Source organism: Mus caroli, chromosome X, assembly GCF_900094665.2.
Source record: "Mus caroli chromosome X, CAROLI_EIJ_v1.1, whole genome shotgun sequence".
Classification (NCBI taxonomy): Eukaryota; Metazoa; Chordata; class Mammalia; order Rodentia; family Muridae; genus Mus; species Mus caroli.
Genome location: NC_034589.1, coordinates 140,116,477 through 140,140,129, shown reverse-complemented (window position 1 = coordinate 140,140,129; position 23,653 = coordinate 140,116,477). Strand labels below are relative to the sequence as shown.

Here is a 23,653-nt window from a genome sequence, read left to right as displayed (position 1 = left end):
TCACTTTGTAGACCAGGCTGGCCTCGAACTCAGAAATCCGCCTGCCTCTGCCTCCCAAGTGCTGGGATTAAAGGCGTGCGCCACCACCCCCCGGCAAGTCAAGTTTTCTAAGCATCTCTGCTGGGCACTCAAAGCTCAGACAGGCTTTAGACAATCTAGCTGTTGGTGTCACTCTGTTCCCTTCTGGCTGCTTGCAGCACAACTATACTAGGCACAGGTATTCAGGACATTGTACCTGGTTTCTATTGTGTGACCTTTCATTCAGAAAAAAAGAGCCTCTGCAGCCCTGTGGGAACAATTCAGGGTGACAAATGCTTACTGACCAACACCCCAGAGAAGTGGGCACTGAAATCAAAAGGCTAGCAAAGGCATGAAAACTGCCCCCAGACAGTTCAGCTTTCCATGTTTGCCATAATCTCTTGTAATTTAGCCAGAAGGGGCAAAAGATGTCAAAGCAGCAGGATAATCTCAAGAAAGATACTTACTTGTTTATTTCCTTTTTTGTGACCTTTGGATCCTCTACCAGCCTGTTCTTTTCCGTGTCTTTAGCAAGAGGGAGAAAAGTGACCATGAGAACAGAATCCCAAATTCCATTTTCACTTGGTTAACTGCTCATCCTGTCTTGTTAACTAGATGACTCTCTTTAGTATTACCACTGCAAATGTCTACTTCTACCATTGCTATGTTGTACTGAATTATTCTGTGTTCTTTTTTGTCCTCACCACAAAAACTAACTCTTTTTATCAAGTAGAACATTTGTTACATATTTGATGAGCTAAAGTTAAAGCTTATTTCAAATACTAAAGTTGATTAATACATCTTACCTTAACAGAAGGATTCAATAGCTGGGTATTTTCCTAAAGGTACACTAGCTCATACCAACGCATTCAAGTACATACCCTTTTCCTGGCCCACCGACAGAAACCACTTGCATGCCAAAGGATCCTCGACTTCTGGAAGATCTGCTGCCAGCCCACTGGCCCACCACCATGCCAGCAATTTCCAGTTTTCCTCCTTGGGGTGGGATTGGATGGAGACCTGGTAATTGAAGAATAGCAGCAGTGGACGGCAAGTGCAAGATAGAGCAAGAGGTGAAATGAAAGATACTATACAATCTACCTATTCTTCTTATCCCCACTTCTCAATGAGCAGACTATGATAACAAAGGAAGTTCATGCAGGGAAGAGGATTAAGATTTCTCTTTAGATCCACTTGAATAACTGGAGTGGAAGTGAATGATTTCTTTCAACTCTATACCTGCCACATAATAGGAATTTGTATAGAAAAAAGTTTTCTAGCACCAAATATATTTTTCCTTTTTTAAACAATTCAAAATTTTCATCCATGCATATGAGTTTTGATCAAATCCATGCGTTCCTCTCCACTCTAAATCTTCACTCATTCTTCTCATCATGTCACCCTTCCAGCCCCAGCTTCTTTAACACTCAGACAATCAGAGAACAGGTAAGTCAGCTTAAAGGATTAAATGGTTGGCTCCTTGGTCTATACGACTTGACTATACAGGGGGCTGACTCGTACACTGCTCATGTAAGCCCACCTTTGAGCTAAATATAACTGCTGCATTTTGGGACCCTAAAAGTCTAAGTTCAACTTCCAGCTTTACTATTTTTTTAAAGATTTATTTATTTATTTATTTATTATATGTAAGTATACTGTAGCTGTCTTCAGACACTCCAGAAGAAGGAGTCAGATCTCCTTATGGATGGTTGTAAGCCACCATGTGGTTGCTAGGATTTGAACTTAGGACCTTCGGAAGAGCAGTTGGGTGCTCTTACCCGCTGAGCCATCTCACCAGCCCCCCCTTTACTATTTTTAAATAGAGGAGAAACATACAATATACATGTTCAACAGCAAAGATACACTCACCTAATGACATGCTCTTACTAGTTCATGTTAAAATATCCCTATTGTTTATCCTGTTTCAGAGCTGTGGATGCATACAGCTAGAATGCCAGCCTAGAATGTTTAAAGTCCTAGGATTGATTCCCCCCTCCAACCACCATACCCATACAAATTGTTTCACCAGAAGCAGGTTGTTTAGTGTATCAAGATTTGAGCTGCCTGAATCATGCTTGTCTATTCCTTATTAAGTAGAATCTTGGCTGTCAGCATAATTTATACATGTATCCATGTACTTGTTTTCACTACTAAGATGTAATCCTGGGACTGGAGAGATGGCTCAGCGGTTAAAAACACTGACTGCTCTTCCAGAGGTCCTGAGTTCAATTACCAGCAACCACATGGTGGCTCACAACCATTTGTAATGGGATCTGATGCCCTCTTTTGGTGTGTCTGAAGACAGCTACAGTGTATTCATTTAAAAAAAAAAAGTGATCAAATCTCTTTCCATGCTTTTAGAGCTGAAGGTAGGCAATGTATTAGGTCTACCCCCAGAGTGAATGTAGCTACATCAAGCTACTGTCATCTTCCAATACTGACATGTATTTTCAATTCTTTTCCTAAAAAAAGCTTCCTGCAACTGCCTATAAGGAGTGAATGAACTAGCATCAAGCATGCTCCAGTTCACAGGAATTATAACTATCAAAATAAGGAAGTCATGAGTGATTCTTGGTTTTCCATCAGCCCAGACTGCGTGAGTTTGGATGATGAGACTCAAACCACTGCGAAACAAACACCTCTATCGAGAATGGACTTGGATTTCGCTGGACTTTCTTCCATAGGATATAACATTTATAGTCACATGTCACATTACTATACTGTCATGTGGAATTCAAAGTAAGATATACATGAAACTGTTGACTCTACAACTGGCAGGATGCTGGCGTGTTGATTATGAGATACATTAGATGACACCTCATTCTTAGATACTGACCTGCAAACCCTCGACTCCTTGCTTGAGGGGGAGGTGGAAATGAGCCCATGGCTCTGGAATAAAGAGAAACGGGGTAGAGAGAGGGCACCATGGGGGGCACGAAAGTAGGTGAGGGGAGCAGAGCAGAAGGTGGCGGATGATTCATGTTGACGCCTTCAAGGATGCTCTGCCGCATCTTCTCCACTTTGCTGGCCAGGTCAGCCTTCAAATGAGCACAGGAATTAGTACTGATTTGAACTTTCTCCATGTTCCACGCACAGTACTGAGCCCTCTAGGCACACTCTCACAATTCTCTTCCCATTATGGGAACTGAGCCCAGGGCAAAATGCTTCTAGATTATAGCCTCCGAAAGCCTGTTTGGCATTGAAGTTCCTACTCTTCACAAGAAACCTACAATACCATAAGATTATTGCTGACCAGCAGCTTATGAGGAAAACAAATATAACAATAGGGACATCAGAAAAGGGCTGACTGCATGCCAACAATAGGTTAGATCTCTCTTTTAAGGGAGAGGCAACAAAATCAGGTAGCAGAGAAAAGAAAAAAAAAAAACCCTAGATACTTACAGAGCTTTTGAACCTTTCTCACATTCAGGACTGAAGACCCTTACCTCTGATGAGGCTGTGTGCATATACCTAGTTCCAGAGGTTGGTAAACTTCTGGAACTTTGTGGGCCACACTGTGTCTGCCACAACTACTCTCCTCTGCCATCCTTGCATGAACCAAGTCGTAGATATATAAATGAATGAATGTGGCCATGTTGCAATACAATGCTATTTATAAAGAAGAAGGGGCAGGATGGGAGTGATTTTCTGACCCTTCAGTCCCTCAGTTCACTCCCCAATAAACAGATACACTACCGAGTAAGGTTCCCTTTCCCTTGCTGTTTTTCACCTTTCCCAAGGTTATACTGTAAAACCTACTCTATCATCTCCTTACCACTTGCTTCTATTTCTAACCCCCTTCCCCCCAGGAATATCACTTAGAAAGGTGACTTGCAGTATTTGTGAATAAGGAGAAATGACATTCCAAGAGTTCCAGAAAGGGCATATAATACAATGTATGTGGGAATTCCATGGAAAAGAAATACTCTCAGTAAGGCAAAAGTTATAAAAACTTTAAATGGGGAAAAACATAACTCTCCAACACATGCTTTTGTAATAGACATATATTAGATTACAGGTATTGGAGACCATGTTGATTACATTTAGCTTAAGTCTGACACGTTGTCTCACTCGTGGTCCCTACCGAACAAATGTTTTAGCTCTAGCCCCACTTCCATGCCTACAAATTTGTTCCCATACCAGATCAGGATGTGTACTGGTACCTGACCATCACAGAGTTCAACCAGTGATACTCGCTCTCGGCCTGCTTTAATGAGTTTGCTCTGGAACAGCTTGCCATCAAAGTAAATCCAGGGGCAGCAGTGCTCCCATGGGACTGGCTGTCCACATGCATCATTGGCAAACAGAGCTGTATCGACCCCACTCATGAAGAGGGCAGCAAGCTGGATCCCTCGAGCATCCAGTTTTTCAATCTAAAACCATCACAGAGAAAAAAATTATTAAGAAACTACAAGGAAAAGAAAGAAAGAAATGAAAACCTTTATGCCTAAAACAACCTAAAGTCTGTGGCCTCATATGTTTGGTTGCAGTTAAAATGCAGATTCCCTAAAATATTGTATAAAATTATCTTTAGGCAATGTTTATAAGGTACCTATGAAACATAAATGAAGTCATAGTTAGATTTAGGTCCTATCCCAAGATACCTCATTGTGTATACACAAATATTTAAAAAGTCTGAAAAAAATCTCAAATCTGAAATATGTCTGGTCAATTCTGTGCATTTCAGATAAGGGGTACCTAACCTAGATTGTCATTGGTAACAGTTATTAATTATTATTCCTGTAATGTTGACTCTTCCAATTAAATTAGAACATGCTGGGCCGGTGGGATGGTTCTGTGGGTAAGGGTACTGAGTTCACTCCCTAGGCCATCCACATGGTCGAAGGAGAGAACCAGCCCCTGCAAGTTGTCCTCTGGCCTGCACATGGACTTCACGGCACAGTGCACCTCCTGCACTGCACCCACAAGTAAGTAAATAATAAATGTAAATAGCATTTTTTTTAAAAAATGGTCTTACACTATCACTTAAGCTTGTCTCACAGTCATGGTAATACTCCTGCCTCAGATTCCTGAGTACTGGGATTACAGTCATGAGCTGCCATACATACTGCTTTTCAACAGTCACTTGAGTGCAAAAGTCCTTTATATGTCCACCTTTCCCTGAGATGATTTAGAGGATACACATTTTGCTCATCAAATTTGAAACTTTTAAAAAGTGAACACCAAAAGAATATTCAATACTGGTGACAGTGCAATGAGATAAATGGGAAGTCTTACAAATGCTGAGGAATATCTACTGCAACTAAGTAATATATATCAAGAACTCCGAAAATGTTTACATTTGTCAACTCAGAAAGTTTCCTTTGAGGAATCAGTTCTAGCAAGATGATAGTGCATGAACTGAGGAGGCTAAGGCAGGAGTTCTGCTGTGAGTTCAAGGCCAGCCTGGGCCAAGACAATATATCTTATAGAAAATCAACCAGCTACCCAGTCAAACAAACAAGCTCTCTTCTGCCAAGTACATCTACAGTCCCAGCTACTCAAAAGGCTGAAGTGACAGGACCATCTGAGCCTGGGAGTTCAAGCTTAGCCTAGGAAACGTAGCAAATTACACTTGTCTTAGGCTGTTGGATTTTTCCTTTGAGACCTAACTTCAATTATGATGTTGCAATTTTTTTCTCTTTTTTATTTTCTGGTGTTTCTGATTGAAGCCCCCATGGAAATTTGGTCATTAGCACACCCAACCATCAAAGAAAGATAACATAAAAAATGTATAGTATGGCACTGGATAGATGTCTCTGCAGTTAAGAGCACTTGCTGTTTTGTAGAGGACAAATGTAAAGGTTCTTTTGATAGGAAATAGATTTCTGAGTCCTAGAGCAGCTCTTCATGCCAAATCACACCCAGAACGGGACTTGAAACTATATCAGCTTTCTATTGAGCTATCTGACAGGCCAGCCTTAAATAACCACTAGCATCAGTTTTAACTTGTTTGTTTTTATGTGCGTTAATATTTTACCCATGTGAATATTTAGATACTGTGTGCATGTCTAGTGCCTGCAGAAGTCAGAGGAGATAACTGGATTCCCTACTACCAGAGTTATAGATAATAAGCTACCCCATAGGTCCTGGAAATTATGATGTTGCAAATCTTTCTCTCTATTTTTCTGTTGTTATTGACTGAACCAAAGCCTTTTGCACCCTCAAACTGAGCTAGAATAAATAAATAATTTGTCACAGCAATGAAAAAAGTAATAAATACAGGCATCAAAGTTACATATCTACTAAAAGGGGTATCTTGCATTTATGGCTTGTATTTATAGAGTAGAATACATTTAAAATATGCAAATATACAAGAGACTATTCTGTTTTATGCACATTACTTTATTATCTTGACAATACAATGAGTAATGACATAGAAGGTAAAAAAAACAAGTAACCTGGACAGTATCATGTAGATAGGAGGCAATGATGCCAAGATTGAGGGGCAAGGCAATCTATGCTTATAGTTCACTACTATCTTCTATTGCTTTCAGTTCATGGTGTATCTATTTTCTTCCTTATGCTTTTCTATTTTTTCTCCCAGTTTTTACTACTGTAGAGGGATTTTGATCCATCAATATGGCTAGTCTGGCTGGAATAAAGACATGTCCTCTGGTGGTTTAAATATGTTTGGCCCAGGGAGTGGTACTATGAGGAGGTGTGACCTTGTTGGAGGAAGTGTGTCACTGTGGAGGTGGGCTTTAAGAGCCTCATTCTAGCTGCCTGGAAGCCAGTCTTCTCCTGTTTGTTTTCAGAACAAGATGTAGAAGTCTCAGCTTCTCCTGCACCATGCCTGCCTGGAAGCTCCCAGGCTTCTGCCTTCATAATAATGGACAGAAACTCTGAACGTGCAAACTAGCCCCAATTAAATGTTATTTGACCTCCACATGTATACTGTAATTCACACACACCTACGATCACACACTAAATAAATGAATAAATAAATAAATAAATAATGAATAAATAAATAAATAAATAAAATTAGCTAATAGGAGATAGATATTTACTCAGAGGAAAGTAGAGACACTAAGGTCCCTGCAACATATCTTATAAGTGCCAATCTTACCATGGTTTACAAGGCTTGTAAAATATCTTTTCTGAGTATTCTTATTCATCATGGGAGTAGGAGAATATAGCAGGCATCCCTTGGTTTTATTAACAGAAGGTTCTATTTGGCTAAGGTAAATCAAACACTTACCTATAGAATTATTCTTTCCCTAGCTCCAAAAGAAAAGGACTTAAAGTAGACCTATGAGCTTATGCAAGAGAATGTGAGTGTGGTGGGATACACCTATTATCTCAGAACTTGGGAAGTAGAAGCTAATGGATCAGGAGTTCGAGGTCCTCTTTCCTTACACAGCGAGTTTAGGCCCAGCCTGAGACTCTCTCAAAAAACAAACAAACAAACAAACAAAAAACAAAACACACAAATCAAATCAAATCAAATCAAAACCAAAAAAGCAGGGGAAGGAATTTAAATGAAGATAGAATAAATCACCTTGAGTTCTTGAAGCTGATCTGGTTCATAAAGCTGAGTAGAAACTGCCTGTGCAAGGAAGGTGTCAAGTTCATGGCGATGCAGGATTCGGCCACCAGGCCACTGAACCATGTATCTAGAAACAAAAACATCATTATTTGATCACAGTTCCCATCATTCATGTCCCAGACCTCAAGAACCTAAAGTGGTGCCAAGCATTATAGCACACACCTGTAATCCTATTATTTAGGAGAAAAACAGGAGGATAGAGAGTTCCAGGCTAGCCTGGGCATTGTAGCAAGACACTACCAGAAATAATAACAAGAATGATGGCTGGAGATGTAGCTCAGGAGAAAACTTTCCTAGAATGCACACAAAAAACATGCACACACAAAAACTTCCAAAACTTGTCAGGAGTCAAACTCTGAGTTAATTTATAGTAATTCCAAATCTGAGTGGCAGAGGAGATAGACATGAACAACATTGACAGTGTAGTGTGGTATGCTAAGAAAAAAATGCACAGAGTTCTATAAGAACACAGAAGAGTCCAGTGGGCAAGGAAGTCACCTGAAAAACTCATCAGGAGCAGAGTTTCAAGGGGATTGTATAATTTAATAAGACACAAGGTAGGAATAAAGCATCCTATTTTATTCTAGGGAAGAATAATATGGAGGCATTATATGGCAAGGTACACCTGGCTTGATATTGCTGAATGATAGTGGGTAAAATTATAAAGTCGGTCACTATATCATAGTCTCTAAATAAGATTATGTAAATCTTTGTCTCTGAATTGTAGGAAGACATTTAAGGACTATGAGCAGGAGAGTGATACTGACATATGTATCAGTTGAGGTGACTGAATCTGTGGCCAAAATGGACTAAATGAAGGCACTGACAGTAGGGATGATGTTGTTTGGGGATAAGATAAGAGCTGCCAGCATATAAACCCACAAGGCTTGGTCATAGGAATTTCTTTTCCCACAGTGCTAGGGGTGGAATTAAGGACTACATGCATGTTAGTCACTCCCAACCCTTGGCCACAGGTTTTACAGGACAGGGAAGGGAAGGGAAGAACCCAAGACCCCAAGAACTTTGGCTTGTGAAGATGGCGATGACATGGTACCATTTTTAAAGATAAGAAATCTAGTTAAGTACCTATTCACGAGTATTTGAATTGACTGTCAATGAACTGAATGTGTCTTACTATTATAGATAGTGTGAATGAAGAGACAAATGGAAAAAAAAAACTACAAATATATCAGTATAAAATATGTACTTAGCTCCTTAAGGGTGCATAAGACAATGAACAACATCTAGTCTAGAGTTGTTCTAGACTTTGGGAACTTGGCATTTAAAGCAACAGGTGGCTGGAGCAATACATGGAATGAATTCCTGGAGACTCTAGCATAATTACTGGAGCCACAATCTGGCTTGGGATCTAGAAAGTTCTCTGAACTACTGTCCTCCATTGGGGAGAAAACAGTATAAGCATCCCTACCACCAATATTTTTCTTCAAGCTCAAATTTCTTTGAATTTTACAATGATTCTGGAATGGCAGGAATTAACAAATCCTGTGATTTGTTTAGCAATTATATTCTAAATATCTAGGATATGTAGGTAGGAACTCTGTAACCGACAAATCTTCCCTTTGCCTAGAACATTCTGTACTGTCTTTTCTGCTCATTGTTCACTTGGGAAATTTATTCATAATTTATAACCTAGTTTATATTTTCTGATACTATGTTATTTAGCACATAATTCATAGTTTGTATCTTTCCCAAAGTGTTCTTTTTACCAATACTTTTTTGACTTGAAGACTACTTTTTATAGTTTCTTGATTTAGCTTTACTTAAGCTTTTATTTCAAAGCCTTTTATCTTTATTTCTTGGCAAATGTGAAGAAAACACATAAAAAATGTTGTCATCAAGGTATTACATGAAAAGTATAAGTAAAAGACATTGAAAATTACAGACTGTGTGAGTAAAAGAATAAAGTTTAAATGTTTTACTAATTAGCCACAATGAAAATATATTCAAGTGTCTATGTGAATTACCAGGAGGTCTAGGACCTTGGTGTTCTTGATGATCTTTGTTTATTATTTCTCCTTTATCATGAACCTTGGTATAGAGTGGGTATTGGTAAATATTTATTGGAAGATTATCAATCAGGTCATGCTAAAACAAATGAAAAAAACAACACTTAACCAAAACAGAGCTTCCAAAGCAGAATTATTTGCATTATATACATCTTGAATATTATAAAAGAAAAATGATCTAAAGGAGTCAACTGAGAGAGAGGCAAACTCACAGAAAGTCTAATACAATTCACAGGGCATGATCATGCAGGCTGTTCTGAGTGCCTCACTAAATGTATCTAGAGAATCAAAGACAGCTTTATGGAGGAGGAATTAACTTACTTTATTAGGGATTAGAGGTTTTTGCTTGGTTTGATTTATACTCCAGTGTTAATCTGAATTCTTACTATAAAGTATAGCACAGTAGGTGCTCAATAAATATTTGCTGAGTAACTCACTGCAGCATATGCTAACCTCCATTACTGAATCAGTATGCTATTCAATGAATGTTGAATAAGTTATGAGACACAGTGTAGGGCCTAATAAGTTAATGGGGTGCAAGGATAGAAGAAATAATAATTATGATTAAATCTACCAATGTTTAGGTTGTTAATCATACACTATTTTCTAAACTATATTATTCCACTGAGGATTATCTCTGTCAAAACTAAATCATGGGGGCTGAAGAGTTGATCCAGTGGTAAAGATGGCTTGTTGTTCTTGTGGAGGACTTGGGTTTGGTTCTCAGCACTCACATGATTTCTAACGACTGCCTGCAATTTCAGTTCCAGAGGATTCAATGCCCTCTTTTGGTCTCCATGGGTACTGCATGCACATGGTGAACAGACATATATGCAGGCAAAATACCCATACACATAAAATAAAAATACATAAATATAAAAATAACAAAAACCCATATCATGAAAACTTTCCATTTTTGGTGATAAGATAGCATTTTTTCTATTACATAATTATACATAATCATGTAACTATTGCATATTCTATTATAATTTTAGTAAGCTATTATTTACTTATATGTAGTAAATGCCTGTGATATCGTAGACACACTGATAGAACCATTATTTTTATAGAATATAGTGGCAAAGATTACATACTTTGGAGGCTGACTTCCTTGGCATTGAGGTTCTAATACTCTGTGACCCTAGGCAACTGCCTTAACCTTTGGAAGATTTAGTTTTCTTGTCTCTAGAACTGGGCTAGTACAGCTTATATGTGAAAAGGTTCTTTTTATTTGGTAAAACTCTTATTACATACTACATTTTTAAACATAAAAACACTTGTCACTAGCCTATTAATTTTGTGTTGATTTGTGTCAAGCCAATACCATATTGACTTAAATTTAACATATGATTTAATAATTGGAAATCTTTCCTACCACTTCTACTTTTAATTTTATTTAACATTAACAAATTTGTTCTGATTCCAAACTTTCATGTTCATTCTGAGTCAGAAAAATGTAAAAGGCTGGGACCAAGTGGTAGAGTACTTGGGAAGGAGGAGGTTTGATCTAATATTGCAAAACAGAAAAGTATAAAGAGGTATGGCCATCCTTATTTCTACAGACAAAAACACCACAACAAAACTTAAGTGGCCTTTCAAGGGATAAGATTTTAAATTCTGATAAAGTCCATATTTTCTCTTCCAAATCATTTTCTGATGCAAATCTAAGAACTCTTTACTCAGCACCAGATCCAGGATGTGCCCTGCTTTCCTTTCTTTCTGTAGTAAGATAATTTTAAGATAATTTTGAGCTCATGGGGTTTTAAGCCACAGTTCATTTTTTTCTGACTACAAAGTTATCTAATTGGCTAGCACTAATTGTTGAAAAAACTTCAGTCTAGTGAACTGCTTCTTTGTCAATATCAATAGAATATCAGTGTGAACATATGTTCTTGAGTTCTTTGTTCCACGAAATAATCCTTAGCAAATACCTCTGTGTCCTAGACACTTATAATAAGCCTTCACTTTGTATTTTCCTCCTTTTTTCAAGATTGCTTTAGTTATTAAGAGGTTAGTAATCTTTTTTTCCAAGATAGGGTTGGACTATATGTGTTCAGGCTAGCCTTGAACAGGCACAGGGATCCTTCTACTTTTGTTGTGTAGCTAGGAATAAGGGACCGTGCCAACACATCCATTCAACTTTACCTTTTGATATAAGACTTAGAATAAGTTCATTGAATCTAATAAACAATGCATGAAAACTATGGATTGAGGAGATGACATCTTTATAATAGTAAGACTTCCATTCCATGAAGTTTCCAGCTACTTAATATCTCTTTGACTTTTTTCATGAACATTTAGCATAATAATTATTTGAAGTGCTGGGGGTTGAACTCAGGTCCTCATATGCATGCACTCTACAATTGACCAGCCCTAAGCATAAAGATTTTAAGGTTGATTCATGATCTGGCCTGTAAGCAGTAGTTTGACTTAATTGCTACATAATTTTTCATTGATGGACATACCTCAGTACGTTTATCCACTTACCAGTTGATAGATAATAAGGTTCTTTGAGCTTTTTGGCTATTATGATTAATACTTCCATTAATATTCAAGTCTTTCTGTGGGCATATCTTTTCAGTGCTCTTGGAGCGATAGCTAGGAGTGAAATGAATGAGTCATCTGATACATACATATTTAATCTTTTAAGAAAATAATAAATTTGGGGCTAAGAGATGGCTCTGTGGGTAAAGTGTTTGCGGCTCTTCCAGAGGACCCAAGTTCAGTTCCTAGCCCCCACATTAGGTAGGTTAGAACTACCTGAAACTCCAGCTCCAGGAAATGATGCCCTCTTCTGGCCTCCACAGGCATCTTCACATACATGGCACATACTCATAAATATACAGACAGACAGACAGACAGATACACATACATACATATACACACACAAAACAAAATTTTGAAAAAAATCTTAAGGAAAAAGAAAATGGCAAACTTGATGGAGATGTATCTCACTGTTAAAGCATTTCTTACTGTAGGCCAAGCTGTGTTTTTGTTTGTTTGTTTGTTTGTTTGTTTTTAAAAACCATTTGATTTAAAATAAGAAAATCACAAAGTAGTCTTAAAAGTAGCTATACTTCCTATACTTTTTCAACATTTAAAATTTTTGCTATGGTCTTTTTAATTATAATTATTCTGACCGAGTGAAGTAGTATCCGCTATTATCAATTTTCTTCAACAAGCTTCTGGAAATCTTAGAGTAATAAGACAAACACAAAAGAACTATAAATAGGGAAAGAAAAATCAAGCTATCTGTGTTTTCATGGATGTGATCTCATATTTAAAAGATCCTAGAGAATGACAGGATACAAAAATTAAAAAAAAAAAAGCAATAGCCTACACACTGATGAAAAAAAACTTGCTGAGAAAAAAAATCATAAAAATAAATTAACTTAACCTCAAAAACAAAACATAACAAAACCACAGAAGCATATTGCAGACAATTTGGGTATACACATGTATGATCCTCTCTTTACGTTCCATTACTATACATGCCTGTTTTGTGCCAACACCGTGATGTTTGTTGTTTGCCAACACCAAAACCACATCGTAAATCTAACTGGATCAGTGGTTCTTAACCTTCCTAATGCTGCGACCCTTTAATATGGTTCCTCATGTTGTGGTGACCCCCAACCATAAAATTATTTCATTGGTACTTTGTAACTGTAATTTGATACTATTATAAATTGCAATGTAAATATTTGAAATGCAGGATTTCTGATAGGTGACTTCTGTGAAAGGGTCATTTGATCCCAAAAGAGGTCGTGACCCACAAGTTGAGAACCAGTGGAATAGATGAAAGGATTCTACAATAATAATTATAATACCTCAAAGAAAGATGACAAAATATGAAAGGGTCCTCCTATGTTCATGCATAAGATGAGTTAATATTGCTAAACCTACATACTAATGAAATTCACCTATAGATTAAATATAATTCCCCATTAAAATACCAACACCTTTCTTTTTCACAGAACTAGAAAAATAATCCTCAAAATCATATAGAAGCAGAAAAGACCCCAAATAGGAAAAAAGCACATCCAGAGTTATCATAACACCCAATTTCAAATTATACTACAGAGCCATGGAAACAACAAACATCACGGTGTTGGCACAAAACAGGCATGTATAGTAATGGAACGTAAAGAGAGGACCATACATGTGTATACCCGAATTGTCAGCAATATGCTTCTTGGCAAAGGTGACAAAAACATACACCAGAAGCTAGAATCATTTTAACAAATGGTAGTTAGACAATTAGATGATCCCATGTAGAAGACTGAAACTGTGCCAACTCTTTTATTCTATGTAAATCTTTAACCAAACCCTAACAGTTAGCATAAAACTGAAACTTCCAAACTATAAGTGGAAAACAGGAGAAACACTTCAAGATGCTGGCACAGGTAACAATTTTCTGAATAGGATGCCAATAGCTCAGTGAAAGAGGAAATATAGACATTAGGATTGCATCAAATTCAAAACATCTGCATAACAAAGGAGAGGATATAATGTGCATGTTCATATTCACAGCAACAATGCTCACAAATCAAGTTGTAGAGTCAGTTTAGGTACCCATCAGTGGACGAGTAAATAAAATGTACTATTTATACAGCACAGTATGATTCAGCCTCAAAGAATGAAATTATATCATTTGTAGGGGAATAATGAAACTGGGAATTACAATATTAAATTATTTGTAGATTTTAATTAGTTATTTGAGTCCTTGTTATATATTTACACAGATTTTCCATTTCTTCTAGAGTTAACTTTAGTAATTTGTAACTTTCTACTAATTGCCAATTTTGTCTATCACTTAATTTGTTGCCATATTATTCCTCATACTTAATTTTTCCAAAGCCAGTAAGTAGTGTTTCTTTATCATTCTTAATTTCAGGTTTTTTTCTAAGTCAGGGAAGGGGGATCACAAGAGACCATATTATGGGTATGATCCAAATACATGTTTGAAAATGACAATGAGGCCCTTTATGTATAATTAATATATCCAGTAAATAAAACTTAACAACGTGTGTATTATTTAACTTTATTATTTTGGCATTCTTATTTCATTTATAGAGGATCCAGATTTAGCAGTTCCCTGCTTTCTGGTTCTTTGGGTTTACTCAGTTTGCAGTGCTAGGGAGATTCAAGACCTCATGCACTACATGTCAGGTAACTGCATTCCCATTGCTTTGGATGCCCTTTAACTACCCCCTTAACTACCAGGCTCATGCAGCAATCCTTCCTCGGCTTCCCAAACAGCAGGGACTAGCAATGTGTAAAACTCCAATTTTGTCTTTTTTTTTCTAGTTTAATATACAAAATTAGGTTATTGGTTTGAGGATTCTCTTCTTTTATACAAAAAGCGCTTACAGATATATATTTATCAGCATTATTTTAGATGTGCCTAATAAGTTACCATGTTGCCATTTTGTTCTTATTCATCTCTATTTTCTAATTTCCTTTGTGGTTTCTCGTATGACTCATTATGTAGGACCCTGAAGTTCAATTTTCATATACTTGTGCCCCCTTTTTTTCAGATTTCCTTTTATGAATTACCCCTAATTTGCAGTTGCCACAGACCACAGTTTGAATAACTCAAGCCTTTTTTTTAACATTCATCATGTCTTGTTCTGCCACCTAACATATTGTCTGTGATGCACAACGTTCCATGTACACATAAACATGTATACTTTGATAGTGCTGGGTGGGGTATTCTATAGATAACTGGTGGCCTGCTTTATTGTATGCTTCAGGACTTTTACATTTGTATTTATGCACGTGATCTTTAAGCACTGTTTGAAATAACATACTGCACTCTGTATTTCATTATCTTGTGTGGGAACTGGGGACTCAGTGCCATGAGCATGTTAAGTACGTGCACCACAGTGTAGCTACAGACCCCATCTCAATCGTTACTCTTAAAATTGTCCATTTATAGTTCTCCTTCCTTTCTTTTGTTTTTGTTTGTTTGTTATAAGATAGAAGGTTTCTCTGTACAGCCCTGGCTGACCTGGAACTCTCTGTAAACCAGGCTGGCCTTGAACTCACAGAGACCCACTTGCCTGTCTCCAGAGTGCTGGGATTAAAGACATGCACTATCACTGTACAGTTCCAACCGTGTATTAAACCATTTACTAGGTCAGAGCTTTCATGATCTATTTGTCTCTGGTCATGTCCTCAGATATACTTAGAGGTATGCCTTACTAATCTCCTAGGTGTTTCTCAATTTTATCAAGTTGATGATCAGGATTAACTATCACAATAAGGTAGGTTACCATGCCTTCATTTAATTTTGCATGTGTGGCTTTATTCAGCTGAGATTTTTTTCTTTTAGTGTCGGAGTTTAAACTTATATCCGGAGCAAGTATACCACTAAAGAACTATATCCCCAACTTTTCATTTACTTCTTTGAAAGTATCTATACTGCTTTAAAGTGTTTAGTCTTCTTTGAAAGCCTGAATTATTTACCATTTGTCACATTTAGAGATCTGTAGATTGATCAGGAGTAGTCAATATTATTAGTCAATTTTTCTCTTGTTTAGTTAGTGAAGTCTATTTATATATATTTTTATTAGATATTTTCTTCATTTACATTTCAAATGTTATTCCCTTTCCTAGTTTCCTCTCTGAAAATTCCCTATCCCCTCCCCCTTCCCCCCTCTCCCCAACCCACCCACTCCTGCTTCCTGGCCCTGGAATTCCCCTATACTGGGGCATAGAACATTCACAGGACCAAGGACCTCTCCTCCCATTGATGGCCAACTAGGCATACTCTGTTACAAATGCAGCTGGAGACACGAGACCCACCATGTGTTTTCTTTGATTGGTGGTTTAGTTCCAGGGAGCTCTGGGGGTATTGGTTAGTTAGTTCATATTGTTGCTCCTCCTATAGGGCTGCAGACCCCTTCAGCTCCTTGGGTGCTTTCTCTAGCTCCTTCACTGAGGACCCTGTGCTCCATCCAATAGCTGACTGTGAGCATCCCTGTATTTGCCAGGCACTGGCATAGTCTCACAGGAGACAGCTATATAAGGGTCCTGTCAGAAAAATCTTGCTGGTGTATGCAATATTTTCTGCATTTGGTGGCTGATTATGGGATGGATCCCTGGGTGGGGCAGTCTCTGGATGGTCCTTCCTTCTGTCTCAGCTCTGAATTTTGTCTCTGTAAATCCTTCCATGGGTATTTTGTTCCCCATTCTAAGAAGGAATGAAGTATTCACACTTTGGTCTTCCTTTTTCTTGAGTTTCATATGTTTTGCAAATTATAACTTGGGTATTCTNAGTTTCTGGGCTAATATCCACTTATCAATGAGTACATATCATGTGTGTTCTTTTGTGATTGGGTTACCTCACTNAGAATGATATCCTCCAGATCCATCCATTTGTCCAAGAATTTCATAAATCCACTGTTTTTAATAGCTGAGTAGCTCCATTGTGTAAATGTACCACATTTTCTGTATCCATTCCTCTGTTGAGGGGCATCTGGGTTCTTTCCAGCTTCTGGCTATTATAAATAAGGCTGCTATGAACATAGTGAAGTATCTGTCCTTTTTTCAAGTTGGAGCATCTTCTGGGTATATGCCCAGGAGTGGTATTGCTGGATCTTCCAGTAGAACTATGTCCACTTTTCTGAGGAACTGCCAAATGATTTTCAGAATGGTTGTACTTTCTATGCATAATGTAGCACTTGATGTCATTGTTGAAATTTTTCTCCTTTGTTTTTACCCTAACTTAACCTATCTGTCACTCATAATAAGCAAAAGCCACTAGCTTGTTAAAGAATATGTTTATGTCTCCTCAGCCAACTAGATGTTTACCTTTTACCATTGAATACATCTCAGAGTGTTAGGAGGTTACACACTTCAGCCCCACACTCAGCGAAGGACAAGTAGCTTACAGGTCATGTCTAAGAAGGCATGGCCTTGAAAAGTCACACAGAATAAAAAGATACATTTGATTTTAGTTTAAAATTTAGCTTCTTGATAGTTATTCTCAGGTGCTGTTTAATCAGAGGTGCTATTTCAGGCTTTTGCACCATAGAGGCATATGCCCTTCATTGATGGGGCTGAATGTATGGGTCTTTAGTGAATGGCTTGTTGTCTTGTCTCACTCTAGCACATATTCAGGAAGACAACAAAGAAGCTGATTCTTTCTATGATTCTTGGTATAAAATGTCTGGATCTTCTGCCACATTACTATGTTAGTTAGCTATCAGCCTCCTGATTGCTTATCATTAAGCCTCCCTCTGCTTTCCACATACTAGTAGGCACAGAGTTTTCCATTTCTCATTCTAAATTATATCAGTCTCCACCCTGTCTTTTCTTAGTTAGGGTTATTATTGCTGTGATCTAACATCATGACCAAAAACCATGTTGGAAAAGAAAAGGTTTATTAGGTTTATACTTTTACATCACTGTTCATCGCGGAAGGAGCTTGGGCCAGGAACTCAAACAAGGCAGGAACCTGGAGGCAGTAGCTGATGAAGAGGCCATGGAGGAATGCCACTTACTGGCTTGCTCCCCATGGCTTTCTCAGCCTGCTTTCTTATAGAATCCAGGAGAACCTGGATATCCCTCAACTGAAGAATGGATAAAGATAATGTGGTTCGTTTACATGATGGAATACTACTCAGTTATTAAAAGGGGCATCATGAATTTTGTAGGCAAATGAATGGAACTAGAATATATCATCCTGAGGGAGGTAACCCAGACCCAAAAAGACATGCATGGTATGCACTCACTTATAAGTTGATATTAGTTATAAAGTGTACCAAGTTACAATCTACATGCCCAAAGAAGCAAAATACCAAGGAGTGCCCAAATGAGGATGGTAGAATTTTTCTCAGAAGGGGAAATAAAATAAATATTGTAGATGGATGGGTGAAAGGGAACTGGGCTGGAAAGGGGAGGGGAGTAGGGCAGGGGGAGGATCAAGTATAGGGGGAATAGGGGAGAGAGAACGAAATCAGCAGTGTGTGTGGGGGGGGTCATTTCTAGGACATGCCAAAGACCTGGGATAGGGGAGGTCTCAGGGTGGCTATGTGGGTCACTTTAGCTGAAACTCCTCCCAGTGGGGGATATGAAGCCTAAAGTGGCCACTTTCTGTATCCAGGCAGGACTCCCAGTGGAGGGATAAGGACAGCAACTCACCCACAAAACTTTGACCTAAAATGTGTCCTGCCTATGAGATGTGCAGGAACAAAGATAGAGCAGAGAAGGAGTGAATAGTCAACCAATAATTGGCCCAACTTGAGACCCATTCCATGAGCAAGAAGTAATCCTTGATACTATTAATGATACTTTGTTATGCCTGCAGACAGGAGCCTAGCATAATTGTCTTCTGAGAGGCTCCATCCAATAGCTAACATAAACAGAGGCAGAGACCCATAACCAAACATTAGATGGAGCTCTGGGAGTCTTGTGGAAGAGTTGGGGTAAGGATTGGGAGACCTGAAGAAGATAGGGATTCCATAGGAAGACAGTCAACTAACCTGGATCCCGGAGGCTCCCAGAGACTGAATCACCAACCAAAGAGAGAACATGGACTGGACCTAGCCCTCCCCCAACATACATATGTAGTAGGTGTGCAACTTGGTCTTCATGCAGGTTCCCCAACAACTGGAGTGGAGGTTGATCCTGAATTTGTTGCCTGGCTGTGGATCACATTTCCCTAACTAAGCAGCCTTGTCTGGTCTCAGTGAAAGAGGATGCACCGAGTCCTACAGTGACTGATGTGCTGGTGTGTGTGTGTGTGTGTGTGTGTGTGAGAGAGAGAGAGAGAGAGAGAGAGAGAGAGAGAGAGAGAGAGAGAGAGACAGAGAGAGAGAGAGACAGAGAGAGAGAGAGAATGTGTTATGGTGTAGCTCCCTTTCTCAGAGAAGAGAAGAAGGGAAGGGGAAAATGGGAGAGGAGCAGTGTGGGGGACTAGGCAGAGAAGAAGGAGCTAATATTGGGATGTAAAGTGAATAAGTAAACTAATTTTAAAAAACCAAAATACCTTATAGCCAATACTTATTTTTCTCAATTGAGGTTCCCTCCTTTCGGGTAACTCTAGCTTGTCAGGTTGACATAAAACTAACCAGCACACATACACACTTTATGGCTTGCTTGCCCCAGCAAAGATCTGAGTGTTTTACTAGATGTAGGGATTTTTTCCCAGTATGGTATGTAATACTTCTGCTCTATAGATGGGTAGTGAAGATGGGGATACATTCCTGTTGGTAGCCCTGATCTTTGTAGCTTACCCCTATGGCTGTGAAAACTCCTTCCATCGTTTGGGCTTCAAGGAGTCAATTAGGGCCTCAGTTGGAGCAGTGGTTTTCAAACTATAGATCATGACTACTTTGAGGGTCAAATGACCCATTCACAGGGCTCACACATCAGATATCCTGCATATTTACATTACCATTCAAAACAATACCAAAAGTACAGTTACAGAGTAGCAACAAAAATAATTTTATGGTTGGGGGTCACGACAACACAAGGAGCTATATTAAAGGGCCACAGCATTAAGAACATTGAGAACCACTGGATTAGAGTCTCTGCCCTTTATGAGTGGGGTTGGGGGTCAATAATCCTCTTGGCCACACTTACCTGGACTTGGGGATGGGATTGATGACAAATGGCAGCCTTCCCTTTCCAGGGTAAAATAACAGCCCAAGAATAGGAGCTGGGAGAAGGAATCCCTGTCTTCTTGGCTAGTCCTGCTTGAAATAGACCCACTTTAATACAGGTGAGGGCAAGGGAGTGAGCCTGACTCACAATTACAGATTTACTGATACCTTGAGCAGATTTAGATGGTCTTTCTTTTTGAAAACTACATGTCTACTTGCATTAGGAAACTACTGCCTATATAGAATTCTGTTCCACTTCTGTTGTCTTTAATACCACTATTCAAATCTACATATTTTAATTTTAATTAAGCAAAACAAGAATCTTTTATCTTGTTTGACAACTAAATATTTACATTACTAACAGCATTTAAGTGGGTTTAGCTATGCTTTTCACTGTGTCTCAAAACAATAGCTTAACTTTCCTGCATGTTATTTCCCTCTATTTTTATGCATTTGAGTAACTATGTCATAAGTCTCTTTCCCCACATTTAGCAACATAAATGTCTATGGATATAATTTATAGTTTATCAGTAACTAGATTTATTGTCTCCATTTCATCCTCAATTATCCCTGTTATATGGCATTTCGATAATAACCAGATATTTTAGTACAATGGACACTTACCAGCCTTCATTTTACAATTGAGATGTTTTAAAAACAAACTGAAAATGCTAGCTGAACCAGTAAGCAACACTGGGCCCAGTAACAGAGAGTTCCTTGCACTGGTCTATGCTTTAGTCAACACAGCTTCCACTGGACAAAGCCACAACCTGAAAGGCAGCAGTAGCAGGCAAAGCAGTTTGAAAGTATGTTTGTAGGTCTCACTAATAGGACAAAGGTCATTTATGCCAGCCAGTTGGTCACTATGTCACATTAGTAAAGCCACAGTCTAAAGCGTTCACAGTATTCTACAAGTCTATAAGTTTGCTCTGTTTCTTCTACTGTCCTTCTTCTATGCCCCCAACCCCCTGGCAGAAACTGTTCACCTCAAGAGTGTACATCTAGCTATTCCCAAGTGTACTAACACAGCTTGACTGTTGGAATCAATGGCTTCTGGGGTCTTTTATGGTATTAATCAGTTTTCTAATCAGGTGAAAAGCAAATGAGCCTTTGCTTTTATGAGCCCCTCTAAGAGAAGAAATCCCTACTAGCCCCTAAAATCTTCCTTTAGTAGATTTGATTTTTACAAAAAGTTTAAAATGTTCTGAATTTATAGAGTGTATGCATGCATGTGAGGGGGCATATGTGTGTTCCACAGTGCACATGTAGAAGTTAGAGAACAACAGCTTATGGGAGTCAGCTCTTTCTTTCCACCATATGGGTCTGGAGTTAAAAGGGGTTATCAGGCTTTCAGACAGATGCCTTTATCTGCTGAGCGTTCTAGCTGGCCCTAGTAGAGTTTATGTTTTCCTATCTGGGATATGTCATTAGGAAATACAGCAGAAACATTAAATGATGTTGTTTCCTAGTTTTACTAGGGAAATTGAAATACAGATTTATCTAGCTTGTGAGTAATTTTGCACATATGTCTGGGTACCACACATGTGCCTACTGCCTATAGGGATCAGAAGAGGGTGTTAGATTTCTTGGAACTAGAGTTATAGATGGTTATGGGCCAACATGTCGACTCTGAGCAACTGTCTAGATTTAGCCTCCATATCCAATAGGGCTACATTCTACCTTAAAACTCAGAGTTTTTCTGTATGCCTCCCTCCTCAGTGATGACTATATAAAAGTATATACACACACACACACACACACACACAGTGATGTATATACAAAAGTACACCTTTGAGTTAGATAAGTCTTTCCTAAAAGGCTATTTCTAGGACTGCTAAAAACTTTATGAACATATATTTTACTATATTTCCATGGGAGGCCTCTTTTAACTATAATTAGATGAAGTAATTGAGAAGGATTGGTTCCTGGTATTCAACTAGGCTAGAGTTCAATGTTCACACATTGAGTTCACATGATATTGGTAAGCAATGTCATGTTTAAACTTATTCTTCACTTAAAGTTAATTTTTAGAAAATTTCAACTACTTTTTATATTAATTGTTTTGAGTACCTTTCTAATTTTAAAAAGTGCGTGTGTGTGCTCATGCATGTGCCCATGTGTGTGTTCAGAGAACAACTTGCTGGGGTTAATTCTCACCTTCCACCAGGTGCATTCCATGGGTCACATCAGGTTGTAGCGTGGATAAAGCACTTTTATCCACTGAACTATCTCACTGGCCCAAAACTACACTAAAAATATTTTATCTTCTTTAAAAACATAAAATGGCAGTCAGAAAAGTGGGGGTTTGAACTCTTACTACTTTGTCTTCCTATATCACTACTGCTGGGCGCTGCTCTATTATATATTCCTCAGTTATGCTATCTGGCCCTATTATTGTAAGGATCAGAAATCTCAACAACAAGGCACATGGTAAGAAAGAGAATAGTACCTGCTCGTGACGATTTAATAAACATCAGGGTACTAATTAAGAATAGGCAATTTTACCTTCAGATACTGTCTCTTAATCTTTAGTGTCTTTTGAATCTTTAAGAAATATAATCTTAGCCGGGCGTGGTAGCATACGCCTTTAATCCCAGCACTCAGGAGGCAGAGGCAGGCAGATTTCTGAGTTCGAGGCCAGCCTGGTCTACAAAGTGAGTTCCAGAACAGCCAGAACTACACAGAGAAACCTTGTCTAGAAAAAAAAATCTTTTTTCCTTTGAGTTTTTGGCAGTGTGCTAGCATTTGTCATTGCAATTAGCAGGCCTGTCTGTTAAAGTATCTGTCTGTCTGGCTTACTGTGGTAATTAATCTCAATTGTCAACTTCATGAGATCTACAATCACCATGCAGATGGGATTGTCTTAATTAGGTTAACTGAGGTAGGAAGAACCACCCACTGTGGGTGTCACCATTCCCTGAGTTGTGATCCTTTACTGTATAAAAAGGAGAAAGCTAGCTGAGCACCAGCCTTATGTTGCTTTTTCTAGACAATGTATATAATATGACTAACTGCTTCCAGGTTCAGCTGCTTTAAATTCACTACCATGATGCTTGAACTGAGATTCAAAATGAACTCTTTCACCCTTAAGTTGCTTTTACCAAAGTATTTTAACATAAAAAATTAGAAAAGATATTACATTTAGTATGTGGTAAATTTTATTACCAAAGTATATTTGGTAAAATTTACAATTTGGTGCTTTGTGATCTGTGATACACTAGAAAATCAGATGACTAAATTGTCAGAAATGTGTTTAAGAATAAACAGGTTGACTTTCACCAATGGACAGATCATGGAAACAGAAATTAAACAGGGACACAGTGAAATTAACAGAGGTTATGAAACAAATGGATCTGACAGATATCTACAGAACATTTTATCCTAAAACAAAAGGATATACCTTCTTCTCAGCACCTCATGGTACCTTCTCCAAAATTGACCACATAATT

At 38.3% G+C, this 23,653-nt stretch overlaps 1 protein-coding gene across 2 annotated transcripts in view; it reads right to left on the bottom strand.

Annotated features, from left to right (window-relative positions):
• Fam120c (family with sequence similarity 120C) overlaps nucleotides 1–23,653 on the bottom strand; it is a 121,210-nt gene that overhangs the window by 6,169 nt on the left and 91,388 nt on the right. For both annotated transcript variants that reach the window (XM_021152990.2, XM_029473215.1), the window contains exons 11-15: nucleotides 7,520–7,634; nucleotides 4,182–4,391; nucleotides 2,855–3,056; nucleotides 900–1,038; nucleotides 486–543 (exon numbers count right to left, since the gene is read on the bottom strand). In XM_021152990.2, the coding sequence (XP_021008649.1) occupies nucleotides 486–543; nucleotides 900–1,038; nucleotides 2,855–3,056; nucleotides 4,182–4,391; nucleotides 7,520–7,634 (724 nt within the window). The remainder of the gene's footprint in view (nucleotides 1–485; nucleotides 544–899; nucleotides 1,039–2,854; nucleotides 3,057–4,181; nucleotides 4,392–7,519; nucleotides 7,635–23,653) is intronic.